Source organism: Dendronephthya gigantea, unplaced genomic scaffold (genome assembly GCF_004324835.1).
Source record: "Dendronephthya gigantea isolate DGI-Jeju-01 unplaced genomic scaffold, DenGig_1.0 000027F, whole genome shotgun sequence".
Classification (NCBI taxonomy): Eukaryota; Metazoa; Cnidaria; class Anthozoa; order Malacalcyonacea; family Nephtheidae; genus Dendronephthya; species Dendronephthya gigantea.
The window spans coordinates 650,490-667,853 of record NW_021163037.1 but is presented as its reverse complement, the minus strand read 5'-3'; the positions used below and the strand labels follow the sequence as shown (position 1 = coordinate 667,853).

Below are 17,364 nucleotides of genomic sequence, written 5' to 3'. Positions count from 1 at the left end.
AATTTTGTCACTATGCCATGCACCTAAACCATTTTCACTTCTTGTAAAGCTTTATTAAAAACTGATTTGTTTACAAATGGCACTTCGGTGCAGTCAGTGTTAGACGTCTGTGCTGTCTGTGTTTTAATATATTCCGTGACTACAACATATTATCGGTACACGTTTCCTTAGATTTGATCACGTGAAGAATAGGCGACGAGCATGCGCGTTGTACTTTTCGCAAGCCTTGCGTACATGTTATTTACTCGCTGACTGCACATGGTTGGCTGTGGTAGGTGAAATAGGGTTGTGATAATGGTATAGTTGGTCTTTCGACTTGTGGAAACAAGGCTTTATATTTGCCTTTATTCGTATCGGAGTCCTTGCAAGTGGTGCCAGGTTTTAGCATCGGAAATTTGGGTACACGCTTCATAATATGAGCGAGATTGATTCCTCTCACAAGCTCGATGCAGAGAAAGTAGAGCCGGGTATAGACGAGAGTATAGACTCGGAAAATACTTTGTTTACGGTAAGTAAGGATTGGAGCGAATGTATTGACATCCCCGAGAGCAAAGGAGACGAGGAAACAGTCGAAAATGGCAACAGTTCCAGTGGGGAAGAGAAACAAGCATACGAGACGACTCGTGCTATGACTGCTATCTCAGCCACAAGCCCTCCGCCACCCCCCGTAGTCAACCCGTGGAACAAAACCACGAAAAACGCTCGGAATTCCACTGAAAATGGTAGGACAAGAATTAATGGCTTCGTCCGGCATATAACCGAAACATTCACAGACGTTTTTGTTTTGTAGTTGAACTGGAAGAGCCTGTGAAAGAGAGCGTAAAAGAGCCAGAGATCGCCAAGGTATGGTCATCAATATGTCTATTGGCCTCGCCATATCTATGTATTTTACAACAAAAGTAATGTTTCGTAATACAACGTTTTCACGAGCGTATGTTCTCTAATAGGAAGATGATAAATTGACGGATTTAGAAAGCTGGCCCAGTCTTGGGGAAACCGGTCAAAATACGGAAGAATTGAAGGTAAAAATGATGTGTACTTTATAAAATTATTTTCTTCCTCTTCACCCCCCCGGTTTGCTGACGCTTGCGAAATCTCTGTGAAAATTTATTGTATTTTCTAGTTTTATATCTGCTATTTTATAGAATATTACGGTGAAAAAGGAAGCGGTGACTGAAGTACCTAATAATACAAGTGAGGAGAATTTAAAGACAACCCCAAGAAAGAAAGGTAACTCACTAATTTCATTCGTTTGATTTCAGTGTAAATTCATCCCACACAAATAAATGACTGGCCATACGATTACTTGGTAACGGCATGCATTTACTCACGCAGAGCAGCATTTAAATAAATTTCTTGCATGATTCCAAGGGTTTATTTTTTCTAACTAACCTGCCAGTAAATGCTTTATAATGTTTAAATTGTGTGATTAACATCAGTATTATCAGATTTATAATTATATATATTTTAAGTGCCATTTTTGAGGTGTGAAATCTATAAATTATGAAGCATTATGCAAGTTAGATTATCAATCTTTTAGCCTAGTCAGCACTCAGCTTATTCCAAAATTATTTGAAGCTTGTGTTGGTTATTTTTATGGCATCAATGGTTGTTTCAGGTTGATCTTAATAGTATTTTTAAAATGCTAAGTTTATTATTATCAGTATTGTAACAAACGAAAAGGTGTTCCCATCATCAGCTATTTTAAAGCATAAAAGCTTCCTGCTAAAACCTTATGACTACAGTATATTCTAGATGTAAAAGTATGGGGCCTTAAAGGTTTCTAATGTTCAATAGGAAATATTGTGTTTCCTGGTTTTAGGACCAAACTAGTCACTCAACAGCATTTGACATTAAATGTTCCAATTATTTTATAAACAGTAATTATTTTATGTAAGTAATTTTGTTATATAGGTGCTTTGTATTTTAAATGTGATTGATTCTTTCATAGTCACATTATTTTAAATAAATGCAATGTTTCCTGCCAGGGAAACAAGTGAAAAATTGTTGCCCGCTTCTTGTCGTAACAAAGTAAATGGTTTTTTTTAAATGAAATTGTTGTGTAACATGTATGTGTTTGTTCCTATATAACAAAACACTTAATGTACACTACCTCGGGAAATAGTGAGTTTTGTTTTTCCTTGAGACTCTTGGGAGCATACGTTAGGTGAATAATATTCCGTGTTTGTTCTTTTATGTACAGTCAAGCTTCCTAAATAAAAAAGATTTCTTCCTTCGAGCAATATCATTAAATATTTGTAATTCACATTTACATTTATTTAAAAATCTTGTAGTGATTTTAAGATTTTGAAAAAAAAATTTAATTTTTACAGTATGCGACAGGATTCAAGCATTGCTAGGATTTATTGGTTTTGTAGGATTTAGTGGTTTTGGAGGCTTCACGCTTGTTAATTGACCACGGGTAACTTTTCCTGCTCAAAGACTCTCCCTGAAATCCTTCTTGAAGAATCTTTCTCATGAACTATTACTTGCTGCAACAGTGAAGAGGAGCCCCAAAAGCATGTGTAGGACATTTAAACTAGGTTTCTAATGTTTGCCCACAGAACACTTGTATCTGCCTGTATTTAGCAAGAAAAGAATGCTTTCAGCATGCAGAGCTCTCAATAGAATATATCTTTTTCCTTTGCTCAGCACAGTTTAAATAACAGTGCATTAATTTTGGATGTAACCTCCTGTACTTGAAACCAGCCAATCTATCATGCTTGATGTTTATCATGTAAAGCATTCAAGAGTCACTGACCACAGACAGTTTATTGTGGTTATTATTTAAGGTTGAATTTAGCCAATCATCACCTGCCTGTTGTCATGGTTCATGAGGGCCATTGGAAATTTAGAAACTGACAAATATTTTGAAATCCTTACGTCATGTTTTCTGTGGAATGTTTAATGTTGAAAAACTATAATGCTGACCATGATCATTTACAGTACACAGAAATTGCAGGAATCAATTTTCATTGTAATTAAAACCTGTAACAGCCAAAAAATTCTCTAATATTCATCAACATTCTATTGCAATGCTTCATAAATGCAAGTCCTGGAAAGAAATTGTTAAGGAGAGTGGTTGAAAAATAATGGACTTTTGTTACAGAAAAAGTGAACCAGCCCTGTAATTTAACTGGCCAGTTCTAATTCTCTGTCAAACATATTTATTCTATTTAATCTTAATTTATGTAATTTTTGAAAATGGGGGCTTAAATAGTTCAAAGTGGCAGATTTTTATTTTAAAATGACGTACATGAACTAAAACCCAAGATCCATATCTCAAAGGTCATGATTATTAGCATAAGTTGGAAAACTACAATAATTGTGTCTTTGCCAAAACCTTTAAAACTGCACACAACAATCAGTGTCTAATTCTTTAAAAAAAGCAAGCATATGTGGATCATCTATGTAGTCATGAGAGAAGGGGAACTGCGTTTGTAAAAGGAAACCTGTCGAAATCCTGATTTAAAATACTTTTCCCCTTATTTCATAATGAAAATAAATGCGAATTCCATTTCTAACAAAAAAAGCAAAACACTTAGACTTCAGAGATTTCATAAGTAGAAACCTTTGAACTGGTCTACTAATGAACTGGTCAAAATCAAAGTTGGAAATGACAGTAGTTTTTACAAAAAAGCACGACTACATACATACAATGACTGGCCCTCTGGTAACTGGCTAAGCGTTTCAAACAACTGGCGATAGCGCAGCAATACAAACCCGTACACCAATTCCGGTAAATGAGTTTCTGGTCTTGAATTTTGTGAATATAGTTCCACTGCCAAACAAAGCCATACCAAGTCAACCGTCTGTTCTGAGTGTAAGAGCGTTAGGCAAATACGAAACCCCTTAACCCGATGGATAATGGATTGTATGTGTGTACGCACTAAACTTTGTTCATTTGATTTTCTTTCGCTTAGGAAAAAGCCGTAAATGGGTTCCTCTTCCACTAGATCCCAAAGGCCAAGACGGTGAGAACACAAGCCCTTCGCCAGACTCTGATGGTACATTCCCCCCACGCAGATCTCCCAGTTGGCGTGGTGTATCACCTGGTGGTCGAGGGGGAAGAGGTAGGAGAGGTGCCGGTGGTATGTATCGTGGCGGAAGAGGTCGACAAAGAGGAGGGGGGAGAGGTAAGGGATCCTTTCGACGATGCACAGGAGTTTGGTGGGGAAATTTGTAAAACGCAGACAATAAAAAGTATTGTGTAGTTTTTGAGAGAAAACAGAGATGGTAACCACAAACTGGGGGCCGGAAAGTGTGACTAAAGACACGCTGAATTCTTGGAACAAGTTTAGGAACCCACGCACCAGTGACGCGATTCGCCAACGCGATGCAGTTTATATACTCATAGAATGACATTGTAGACTACTCATGAACAATAGTTTTGACTCGTCTTGAGTCCCAAATTTCCTGTCAGAATTAACTTCATTTCGCGTCGAGTTGCCGAGGTGTGCGTGGTCCTTAAGGAATGTACTTAGACCACCACGATGACGAAATTCATCGTTAACTTTCCCTTGAATTTATCTACCAAATACTTTGAAACTTAGATTTGCCGTTTGATTTTTCCAACTTTGATCTCAGAAAATTTGATAGTGTAAATGTGTTTTAAGCTTGTTTAGAGAACTCCTCAACGTTCAACGGCTTCGTATTTTTAAAAATATTTGACCTTGTAGGATCTGATCAACAAATGCACTACGGGAGCAACCCATATCAATATCCTAATGTCAATCCTTATGCCGATGGAGCGATGTACGTGGCCCCGCAGCCCTATGGAATATGCTATTATGACAATCGAAATTACAGCAACATGCTAGACGAATCTTTACTAAAGGACTATATTAGGAGACAAATGTGAGTAAGCAGTTCTACGTACAATATTCTTGTGTGGTTCAGAGACAGCTTGTTTCTAAACCGTTTAAACCCAAATCGACCACGGAGTCAATACGGTGACGGGATTTGGGGGCAAATTTGTGGCTGCAGACTTTTCATCCACATCTTTAACAATGTTTCTTTCGTCCTTTAGTGAATATTATTTTAGTACTGAAAACCTGGCTAAAGATGTCTACTTGAGACAGCAGGTATTGTAAACGCGTGATCAACGTGATCTTTATTAACTGAGGCACGCCTACTTTGGTAAATTCCGTGAGATAACTTCGCTTTGGTTATAATTGAAACTTAGAATATTATAAAGTATAAAAAAAACGTTGAAAGGTATCTTTGTCGCACGATTGTTCACTAATTCAAAGCTTCGTTGAAATTCTTAACATAGGTGTGTACAACATTGTTTAGCTCACTAATCAACCCTTAATTTGTACTGTACATGCAATAAACTACGTTGGTATAGCTTGCTTGTAAATGTTCTAAAATATTGCAGCCGCCACGAATAATATTTTAATGTTCTTTTAATTTGTGCAGATGGATGCCGAGGGGTATATTCCTATAAATCTAATAGCAAGTTTTTACCGAGTGCAAGCGTTGAGTCAAGACCAGGATTTGATTTTGCAGGTTTGTGTAAAAAATCAATGATATGTTCACGGGTGCAAACAAAAAATAGCTCCTCTATGTCATCAGAAAAACATTACATTACATGCAACATGCTCTCCGTACTCGAATAAGGCCGAGAAGTCCAAATCTCTTTGTTGCAGACGAGATAAAGTCTAATGAAAACTAGAGACAAATGGCGTGAACATGCCAGCAAAGCAAATGATCGTGTTGCATGGTGATCATATTACACTTAAAGCGTGGTTAATATGTAGTTAAGCAGATAAAAGATATTCCGAATCACTCCAGTCGTTTATGGAAGTAATTCGCTCGTGCATACCATAGAAAACAAGCAATAAGCCTTTTACAAAAGAAGAAAAGATCGTTGCCAACGACTTGAAAGATTTTTTTGCTCAGTTGAACAAAACACAGTTAAAGAAATTCATTCTTTAAATTGCCACTTTTTACTAGTGTAAAAAGACTACTTTTAAGTACCGTATAGAATAACTATATGCAATGGCCTATCCTCTTACATCAAACTATGTGGATTAGTTAGTGTTTTTAAATCCAACTTGAAGTTTTGAGGCAATTTCCAATGGACAAATGACTCTGTTTAGAGTGTTTCAGATTGAAGAACCATTTACACTAATGCCAAAGTATTAATAGATGTTTATATTAGTTCAATTTTATCATCTTTGAGAACACACTTTTGTAACTATTGTAACTATATTGATTCTGATGACTTACTGTTGGTGTAGTGCTCTTAATTGTAGACCTTCAAGTACTATTGCATGGAGAATCTTTTAAACACCCAATATATTGTTACATGTACTTAAATGTCCTAGCAATCGGATAAGATGCCCCACAAATATGCCCGAAGTCAACTATTCACATACATTAGTGCAAATTTTATAGATATTTCAATGATAGTACGCTCGATTTCTTCCTGCGTTTATCGTGTACGGTCGTGTATTTTACTGTCTATATTTAGGCGATGTCGGAAAGTGACAAGGTTGAAGTGAAAGATGGACTTCTTCGAAGTCTTGATAACCCAGCTAAATGGCCAATTCAAGTCTCTCCCACTGTCACTAGTCCTACAGGTATGCTAAAGATGTACAGCTGTGTATTTGTGGTTTCCAGGAGTGACCAAACTATTATGTTTATTGTAGAATCGTGAAAGAGATCAAATTATTTCGACTCTTGCGTAGTTATAGTTGGAGATGCCCTCGAACTGCTAATTACTGTACTGTAAAACGACCGGGGTGTGAGACTTCTGATCGTGTAGAAAACCACATTGTAGACCATCTGCGCTCACGCATGTTCCCTCCCAGCCTCGCATCTGCCACACGCGTGCAGTTAACTACCTTGGCCGTTGAGGTTCAAATGTGTGTTTTTAAACACGCATATACGGATCTTGTAGAACATGAGAAGAATGCGGAATCAGTAAAGCCAATCGATAAAGATGAAAAAATCCCAGATGAAGATGAAACTCTGGATTCAAACGGATCAGCAGTTCAAACGGAGACTAAGGGCGAAGTCACTTTGGACAGTAAAACAGGTATTGGACATTAACAGTCTCATACAAGCATGTCTAAAAAACTCTTTGCTGAATGATATGGTCTTTTTGGTCTAAAGAACTTGCATGCACTTAATGCGACTTCAACATTTAAGAACTAAAAAGAGATCACTTGATACAGTACACTAAAATATATACATACTAATGATTATCAATATACTCATCATTATCTGTACATGCAGTATTCGTGCATGCACAGTGCATAAAAGTTGTTGGGTCTCCTTTGATTGAAAGCAGGAATTCTATGTCGAGAGAAGCCTAAACGAATGTTATCCATAATAACCTTGTCTTGTACGTTTCTCAGAAGAGTCATCTGCTGAAAGAAACAAAATTCACAGTGAGTGGGAGTGGAAAGAAGTGAAGAGGAAGAAACCTCACAAGAGTCCAGACAAGGTGCGATGATTTCTAAGTTTATTCATCTCAAATGTTTATAATGGCAGTTATATATCCCTTTGGAATTTGACGCAAACATTAAGATGTCATTATTTCAAATAATATTTGTTCACGTTCGCAATCATTGTTGTAAATTCTAGATTATTGCTGCTAAGCCTAAAGTTACCGTTGGAGCATTCGAACAAGAAGAACTGGATTTTAAATTCGACGAAGAACTTGTCGCTATGGGAAAATTTAAGGACTACAAAGACTGGTAAGTCTGCTAAACAGTGGCAAAGTTGATTTACACACTTTTTCTCCAGTGACTTGTGGGAAAGACACATTCTATCGCTTCTGACTTAAAATATTGTCTTGAATTCAGTGTTCTTGACATCATTTGCATTGTGTTCTGATTTTTTCAGGTCTGATGAATCGGACGATGAACTTGATGATTATGATGTTGGTAACATTATGATTGTTACACAAACTCCGCCTCCCGCCAGCAAGAAACACGACCGTACTGGAAATTTTGTAACACGAGCGAAACTGAATGATGAATTTTCCAAGATCATTAATGATGGATTATATTACTACGAACAGGTAAAGATGCAGATACATTCAGAGAATAGACATTATACCAGGCGTCCGTTTTTTTTAGTGTGACGCCACCTAACGCGAACACGCGCAAGCACTATGGCGCTTAGTATCCAGTTTGTATCCTGCTCATGCAATCCTGCTGTGTGCAGGAACTTTTCCATGGGGGTACAAAGTTCCTGCACCACCAGGTTGGCGTAGAATGACGCGTGCACAACGTATAGTTAAAACAAAGAGTAGATATTATAAAGAGGTTTCACTCTGGCGAAATTCAATACTTTAGCATGTCACACGAATTTTCCGTGACACGTCATTTCCACGCCATTTCCACGCCATCAAGGGCAAATTAAATATGCCAAATAAACATTTAATATGCAGCAGCTAGTACCACAGATTAGCTATATACAGATATGAAACTTCTGTGTTTTTGCTGATTGTTTTGTGTCCCACGCGCAGCCAGTGCGTGATGACTTCCGGCGAGCTTGGCAAGTGTCATGAGGGAATTTAATGAGTAAAACGCCGATTTTAAGACGAAAAATTGCTTTTTTAAAAAACCCTCGCTACCTATAGCTAATTCTGGAATAAATTCTTAAAGAGAAAAAGAGAATCGGTATATGTATCTTTCATTAATTGTGGAGAGGCAATTGAGCATATCTATAGCTCAAAATTGACTTTTGAAAATCAAAAAAAGCTGGTCCGATTGATGCCGAATTATATTTGCATTGGCACTATGGAATCAATGTACTCTGGCTGAATTCTTTGCATTGAAGTCCCATATCTACACGTAAATATTATTTATCTGAATTTTTCAAGTTGCTAACCGTCTTTTAAATCTGTTTTTTTAAAATAATATCAAAGCATAGAGTGTTTGATTGCTAATTTTAAACCCGAAACTCAAAACATAATATGGCGATGTCTTTATTTTTTGTTTTCAGAATTCCGCTAAAAAGACCCGTGTATGGTCATAATAATCGCACATAAGCAGCAATTTGTAAACTTTGTGTGAAAAATAGTCCAAGACAAGGGTGATGAAGTTGTTTTTTTTTATCGCCAAACGCCTAAAATCGCTAAATACGCTGAATTGCTCGTCAAATTTACATGCCATGTTCGGCATGTTGTTGTTCATTTCAAGTACACAAAATCCTTTTTAAGCTCCTATCATTTCGTTTTCACATTTCTATTATTCCTATAGATATTTGTTAATTCATTTCATCTTACCTTCTGGAGATATATTGTATCTAAAGCATGTATTACATGTTTTGTAAACTCAAAAATAGCTCAGCCAGTGCTAAATTATTGCACAGCTTTCCATACGGCAAGCCCTGCACTCCTCAGCTATATTTTTTACTCTTTTTGCCAGCATCAAATAATTTCAGAAACCAGTTCTTAGCTCAGAAGAGCCATTTTATCCATCTTTTTGAAAATTTTAAGTCAAATGGGACATGGCCCTAAAGGTTTTGTTTAAATCAGCATTTGTTTGTCAAAAATTCGATTTTTCTATCGATTTACTCATTAAAATTCGACATGACACTTGCCAAGCAAGTAAAGCATGCGCACGTTGGGCAGAAAACCGTGTGACTCGATTTGGCTTCAGTTTCATATCTGTATATAGCTAATCTGTGCTAGTACCATGGCCGGATTTTCCATAGAAAAGTATAGGAAAACACAGTTCGAAATGCAAAAAGTGGCGATATTAAGGAAACGATCCTTTAGATCCCCATAAAAGGTAAAAAATTTTGAACAGTGATAGTAAGCGATCATTTTTATCCACCTACTAAGGAGTACGGTTTATCGTTTGAGAAACGTTCACTTGGTTTTGAAACTTGAAGGAGCGATCTGCCCACAGTAGCGGTCATGCCGGTCTATTATAAAATGTTTGTTATTCTTGTGTTTATACGTTTTATTTAGTATTTAATGTACAAAAAACACGACAGAGAAGAAAATAAGTTACAAGCATAAAAATTATCAAGAACATAATGCACAAAGACGGATAAAACAGGAGAATTTAGGAAAAAAAGACGCTTTCGGTCAAGTGCTGTTCTTTGTTGTTCTTCGCAAGTTTTTCACTATTTACAAGAAGTGAATTTAAGTTCTTACCACTACATTATCATACAAAATATCCCGAACCGTCATTTCTCAACAACATCTGAGCTTTTCCCCACAGAAACTACACAAGGCAGCGCATTAAGTCTCGTATAAAACAACTTTTTCCTCGTCTTTTGACTTTGTAAACACTAAACATTCTAGGTTTTTCTCGAACTTCACTCCTTCGGGTATAATTTTACGTTTTCGCCGTGTTCAAGTACTGTTCACAGCCTAATTTGTTGTTCAAAATGTCCATCCCAACCCATTCTTTTGAACTTGTAACAAAACAGCGAATTGCTTGGATAGTTTTTTTAAAATCGTTGTTTTTATGATAAAAATTGGTGTTTTCCTCATTAAAAACCACAAAGGTACTGGCTGGAATATTACGCATGCGTAGTGTGGCTCAGCTATGCGTGTGACCGATTTTCGCCAGAGTGAAACCTCTTTATAATATCTACTCTTTGGTTAAAATTACAGTTAACTATAAGCGGAGTGTATTTTTAATTTTGCGTGCTTTTTTTCGTTAAGGATCTCTGGGATGACAGCGACGAGAGCTACTTAAGTAAAAAGGTACGAGAAATGGTTATCATTGCGTTCAAGTGCCACTGCAAAATTTTTTTTATTTTAATGTGCGTAAATCTTTTCTAAATCTGACAATTTTGAAATGCTGTACTGTAGATAAATTTTGTTTGTTTGCATCTATCAGAAGACGAAATTGCACCCTAAATCGCGAGTATATAAGCGAGTAAATATATTATTTTGAAGATGGTACTCGGGAAAGGGAAGGATTTTAGTAGGATATGACACCGAGTGGCAGCCTGCCATGGCAAGCAGAACAAGCAGCATTACTTGAAAATTCTACTTATTTATATATAAATATACAATTTGGTTCGTAGCATGAAAACTTTGTGTAAACATTAGGGGAAGTGTAGGGAAACAACGTGAGGGCGTTTTCTTAATAAATGGCAAGAAAAAATGGGGAAACTTGTTCCTCATGACGAACACAAATTGTCAAAAATTTTGTCTGCAAATTGCGTCAACTTGTAAATAGACTATTAGTAACATTCCTTGTTGGACTGAATTCAATCCGTCCTGTGAAATGATTATTGGAAAGAAAATTGAGTGGTAATGTCAGTTCCGAATCGTTATGTTTCTAAAACTTGTAGGTCGAGCTGTCCTCTTCGTGGAAAAAGGTTGACGTAATCTCCCGAGATTACTTCGATAGTCTTAATGTCGACGGTCGTCCGAGGTCTAGCAGCGAGTTCTTTGTTATGGACATCGAACAAACCTCCGAAGAGGCTCAAAAGTTGTCCGAGATAACGAATCAGCTATCACCAAGCGCTCCTCCGTTCCGACCGCGAGCGATGACTGCACCCGTCGAACAGTTGTCCAAATCGCTTCCTACGCATGTCCCTTGTTTGCCTCCTTCACCATCTAAACGTCCGAAGGGGTCGCGAACGCCAAAATATCTGAAAGATAATCAAATTGCTCCAAGGTTTTATCCTGCCATTAGTAAGGAAAACGTGCCCGATGATGGTCTGGTGAGTAGTTGCGATATGTGTTTGAAACGCATGCGCATATACCGTGCAGCAAATGACGTAACATGACTTACAGCTGCATGGTATTCTGTGCCATCGTATTCGAAACGTGCAGCAAATGTTAACCATAATATAATTATATCGGATTTATTACTTCCTTTAGCCGAAGAAACGAAAAACAAAGTATAGCAAGAATCCCCCCGTCGAACATCACGTTGGCTGGATAATGGGCAGTAAACCGCATCCTGCAGCAAGGTAGCTACATACTGTATACAGTACCCCACACAGTACACTGTAATTAATACCTATTTTAACTCATAAAGCTACTTGCACGCCAGTGGTCACTCCGAAATACTAGACTTTTCGCTTTATTACTAATGAAGTAAAGTAATACGATAATTAGGCATTCATGTAAAGCCATTTAGAAAATAATTGATCGATTTCAGCTACCTATAGTACAAAAAACTTGTTTACACCCGGAAAGCACATTTCCTTAAAATAAGCGTAAAATATGTAGCGTTAAATTTGCTTTGACCAAGGCTAAATGCGCCACTGTACGAAATATCAAACGAAATTTCGCATTCGTTTCTTCGGAAGTAAGCCACATTCCAGTCCAACTTGAATTTTGAGTGTCTAGCATAAACATTTTACTTGCTTTCTAGTGCATCTGCGGGGACGTCTCCTCTAAGTACGCCGTCATTTTTGGGACCGAATGTGCCGTCCACGTCGTCCGGAACTTTCGGATCGGCGCCTATCTCGTTTCCACTCTTCCAACATCCTTCGCATGAGCTGTTGAAAAAGAATGGATTCACACAACAGCTTTATCACAAGTTTCGTCAAAAATGTTTTAAAGGTTGGTTACGGTAACATCGTGCGCACTGAAATATACACGGTAGTGAGGTTCTGCCCTACCCCTCCATTGTATATTCTTGCTCTGTGAACTACTGTCTAATTTGGTTTTCATCTTCTTTTAGAGAGGGCCAAAAACGGAGTGGGACAGTCGCAAGAAATGAACACATTGTTTCGGTTTTGGTCCTTTTTCTTACGATCGCATTTCAATCGGTAAGAATTTCACGTCTTTTCGGAGTGTTTAACTCCAGAGTTCGTCTGTTTTTTATATGCCGAATCATGTTTTTTATGTGCCGAATATAAAAAATGGCAATCATGACTTTAGTAAAAGATTATGGCAAATGATATACTGTGCCAAGTGCTCTAAAATAAAAACTGTAATATTTATGTTTACCAGGAAAATGTACGCCGAGTTTAGGAAATTTGCAAATGAAGATGCCAAAGCGGGATACAGGTACAGTATGGTTATCCACAATTCATCCGCAAGGTTCTTGAATGCTTTATGTACACTTATTTTAAACGTACATGCAAAAATTACGTACTTGACGCTGATTGTCTACGTTTAAATTTGTCGTATTTTGCAGTCTTTATAATATGTGTACCGTTTATGGTTATATATGTGTACCGTTTATGGTTACGTTGGTATACAAATACGTTAGTCTCGAAACTTGCTTTCTAGTTAATGTAAATTAACGAAGACTACACGTTCGTTTTGTTAGGTACGGTGTCGAGTGTCTATTTAGATATTACAGTTATGGTTTGGAGAAGAAATTCCGTCCCGATCTTTTCCAAGACTTTCAGGAAGAAACACTCTCCGATCACGATTCTGGTTAGTACACAAGTTCATTACGTTTGTTCATTTCAATACCGATATTTTCTTACGACTGACCCTAATCCTGCGTTTTTTACAGGCTTCCTTTATGGCCTTGAAAAGTTTTGGGCATTTTTGAAGTACTTTAAGGTAAGGATACTTACTTGACCTGGTAGCTCAACAAGCCGATGTCCATATTTCCATACATTCTGAGGTCATTCGCTATTGAAGAATGATTTCTCGCCTAACCAACTGTGTATTATTCTGTGTTATCAGTTGTACCAATTAAGTTTTGTGGAAGAGGGTACACGTGTTTACTTTGAATTTACGGTGGTCATCCTACGTGTGGAAGGACAAGGCTGGGATAAAAGATGAGTTGGCCGTGTAATATCTTGATTTATCGTTTCTAGGGCAAAATGTTACCAGAAATCAACCCAGAAATAACCCGAAGATTGGAAAGATACAAAACCATAGAAGACTTTAGAAATGACGTAAGTAGTTACACTGTGTTTTCTAAAGTTTTAGTATTTTATCTTCGGTTCCATGCCATACATACTGTATGTACTTGTTTCAGGAACTTTAGTCTTTAGAGATCCTGGTCTCACACTTATCTTTTTAAACTGTCTATCTATTTTAGCCTCTAAACCGGTTTAGTGAAGAAGGTGATCTATCTGTAAGATTCCCTAAGAAAGGTGATCACAAATCAGGCGGTCAGTCGAAACACGATCGCAGTCAGGAACCAAGTACTAGAACAGAGCAAGAACTCCAGGAGGGTGAGAATCGAACTCATGCCGTTAAGACGACGACGACAAACCAAGGAACGGCAGGTAATGGAAGAGCAAGACTCCCTTCAAAAGGAAAGGATGAACGCGATAAAGCGACTGAGAGTCGAGTTGAGGAAAAAGCCCCAACTGAAAAAGGAGCGACCGGACGTGATGGGCACCATGGCCGCGAGGAGACTAAAAACCAGCATTCGGATCACCATCAGAAAAGTAACCGTCGTCCACCTGGAAGAGGTCATGGTCCCGGACAGGATCACCATGGAACTGGTCAACATTGGGTAGGTAAGGATACCCAGGGTCAAGGGAAACATCATCATCCGCCATCCAAGGGCCACCATTCTTCAAGAGACAACCCCTCTCCACCAAAAGAGCACCAGGCATCAAAAGGGAAGCACGCTTCGTCAAAAGATCATCCAGATTCGTCTAAAGATGTGCAAGGTGCAAAGGACCATCCCGAGCCACCGACAGCTCATTCGCCAAGAGATCGCGCGCCGCCGAAAGGTCACCACGGTACTTCTAGAGCTCACCACGGACCATTAAAAGATCAGAATGATCCATCAAAATCTCATCACGGAACTTCAAAAGATCATCACGGACCGTCCAAGGAACATCACACGTCTGCGAAGGATTTTCACGGACCGCAAAAAGATCAGCGCTCGTCACCAAAGGAACATCACGCTCCTTCGAAAGATCATCACGGACCGTCGAAAGAACAGCACGCTTCTTCGAAAGATCATCACGGACCGTCAAAAGATCAGCACTCGCCCTCAAAAGAACATCACGCACCATCCAAAGATCGTCACGGCCCATCAAAAGATCAGCATTCACAATCAAAGGAACATCACGGGCCCTCCAAAGATCAGCAAGCTCCGTCGAAAGAACGACACGCGTCGCCAAAGGATCAAAACACGTCTTCAAAGGATCTTCACGCGATATCAAAAAAACATCAGGCAAAAGATCACCAAGCGGCTTCAAAACCACATCAACCTTCTTCGAAGGACCAACATTCTTCATCAAAAGACCATCAAACCCAGTCGAAAGAACACACTCCCAAAGCCCATCAAGGTGCCTCGAAAGATCAACACGCCGCATCAAGTTCAAAATACCATTCGACTGCAAAGGAGCACCACGCCAGGGGCAAAGAACATCGTGTTCCACCGAAAGATCAAGGCGTTGTGTCGGGAAACCAGCAACCTGTGTCGAAGAAACCGCACAGCTCGGCGAAGAGCTCACATACCTCACAAAAACGACAAAACTCTCCATCTAAAGAAAGCGCCTCTTCCAAGGATCAGCAGAAAGAAAAAGACATTGTGACTAAAGAAGAGAAATCGTCTGGCAAAAATAACTCGCAAGCAAATGATGGACCTCGCGAAATTGCAAAGGAACAATCGGTACCGGAAGAGCAACAACAACAGGTTGAAGCAAAAACTGCTCCCGAAGAAACAAAGCATTCGGATTTGAAAGAAAGCAATGACAATAGTTTACAACAACGTGCGAAATCTGAGGACAGCGATGTAACGCAAAACAAATCGGAAGCTTCTACATCTCAGGACGCTACCAGGCCACATGCGTCTACTGGCGATAAGTGAGGCCGCGCATAGCACTGGAGAAAAGACCAAAGAGGTGAATGTTTATAGGTTGAAGTACAATTTTTTGGAAAAAAAATTTAATGAAAAAGATTAGCTGTTTCTGGCATACTTCTTATAGGAAGGAGCTGGGGGTTTATCAACGATTCGAGCAAATGACAATTGATCAATAGGGCGTTTGCTTTTGCCATCGTACGGCGTTTAATTTAATGATTTAACGATTCATCACCAGGGTGGAATTTTTCAAGAACGTTGTCAAAAGGAATGTCCAACCGCTACCCCTGCCATTGCAATCGTCTACTAGATATATCGCAAAATCTGGATTTTGCTGAACTATGCTGCCGTATACAACAAGTGTGTATTATAAACGAGCCCAGAAAAAAAAACAAGCCCTTCATATTGCGATCAGCTGACATGAAAATCGATGAGGCGGGTGTCAGGTGTTAAAGATGTGGTATTTTTCAAAGCCTGTTTCGTTGAATTCGATGGATGCGATCAATTCGACAAGAACGACTAGTTTTAAAATGATTCATATTATTTGTAACGATTTTTAGGGAAAATTGCTTTATCCAGGGTTGGTATCAGGTGCAGATGAGGTGAAATCAAATTACCAAGGACAAATAATTCCTTGTTGATGTTTTTTTAAGATAAGTAACATTATTCAAAAACATTTGCTCTTTATTGTGTACTTACAAAATGAGGAAAATTTTCCATCCCTGGATACATGCACAATATTTCTTAAAAGGCCAAACTAAAGTATTTTATGCCAGTATAAACTAGTTGCTATTAGCGTTTTGCTTATACGGGAGCTTTTAGCAAACCGATTCTATTATTCGCTTAGAAAGGTGCTGGGTAGTGAAAGAATAACGGTATTAAGAACTGGCAGTTTATATAGGATCAGTATATAAAATTAACCAGAACTCCCACTCTCCACATCACATCTGTTTAGTGTTAACAGTGTACGAATTGTATGCCATCAAGCCATGTCCGTATCGCTAAACAAGTGTCATCAGCTTTGGTTTGTGGAGAGTGAGACATCTGCTCATTATGTGTAAAGTATTCTTAATCAAAAGGTAGGACTTACATGCTTGATCAGAGCTTTGAAGTTCTTTTCCTGGTTCTTTGAAAAAGCGTTTTAAATTATTCCAGAGTGTCTGGTGTTTAGCATAAGTATTTTCGTTATGTTTTCATATGCAAGAAATCCTAGTTATTTTTCAATCATATGCAATTGGGGTTACCGAAGTTAGTATACACATATATTAAATTTTGTTAGACGCTAAAGAGTTTATTAGCTATTATTTATATACACCTTTGTCTTTGACGAAATATAGAGATTATGAAATTCACTTCACTTTCATGTGTCTCAGTTCAGCCGTAGCATTTTCTTCTCTTATTATTCTGAGTGATACAAGAGTATTCCAAGAATACTTTATAATTCCTACCTGGCTGTAAGAATGATGCGGAAAGTCGGATTTGAAGTCAACCAAGAACTAAATAATCTGAAGGAATCATTTTATATTTTTGAAGCCTCTACTCTGAAATGACTTGCGACGAATTTCGAAAATGGAAGCCACAAAGCGGGACAATTCGTAGGATTTATCGACACCAGACCTAAGCAAAGTGGATGCAAAATTCGAGAGCGCATTTCAAAAAAGAGCTTACGATAAAGGCTGCGAGGGAGACG

At 38.3% G+C, this 17,364-nt stretch overlaps 1 protein-coding gene across 3 annotated transcripts; it reads left to right on the top strand.

The window, feature by feature from the left end:
- Positions 1–236: 236 nt before the first annotated feature.
- Positions 237–17,337, top strand: LOC114523515 (la-related protein 1B-like). 3 transcript variants are annotated; one of them, XR_003687030.1, is made up of 24 exons: positions 237–722; positions 791–843; positions 948–1,022; positions 1,146–1,230; positions 3,924–4,136; positions 4,680–4,857; positions 5,030–5,084; positions 5,422–5,511; positions 6,479–6,587; positions 6,908–7,045; positions 7,368–7,456; positions 7,597–7,709; positions 7,858–8,035; positions 10,643–10,684; positions 11,281–11,655; positions 11,816–11,907; positions 12,315–12,505; positions 12,627–12,714; positions 12,899–12,955; positions 13,221–13,330; positions 13,413–13,462; positions 13,723–13,803; positions 13,950–16,753; positions 17,208–17,337. XR_003687030.1 is itself a non-coding variant. In XM_028544469.1 (24 exons), exons 1-23 carry the CDS (start codon positions 416–418, stop codon positions 15,681–15,683), a joined length of 4,503 nt encoding a protein of 1,500 aa, XP_028400270.1. In that variant the 5' UTR covers positions 237–415; the 3' UTR covers positions 15,684–15,717; positions 15,913–17,020. The 3 variants fall into 3 exon arrangements, 2 of the variants coding, with proteins under 2 accessions (XP_028400270.1, XP_028400269.1); XM_028544469.1 differs by lacking the exon at positions 17,208–17,337 and having other exon boundaries at positions 13,950–15,717; positions 15,913–17,020; XM_028544468.1 differs by lacking the exon at positions 17,208–17,337 and having other exon boundaries at positions 13,950–17,020.
- Positions 17,338–17,364: the final 27 nt, after the last annotated feature.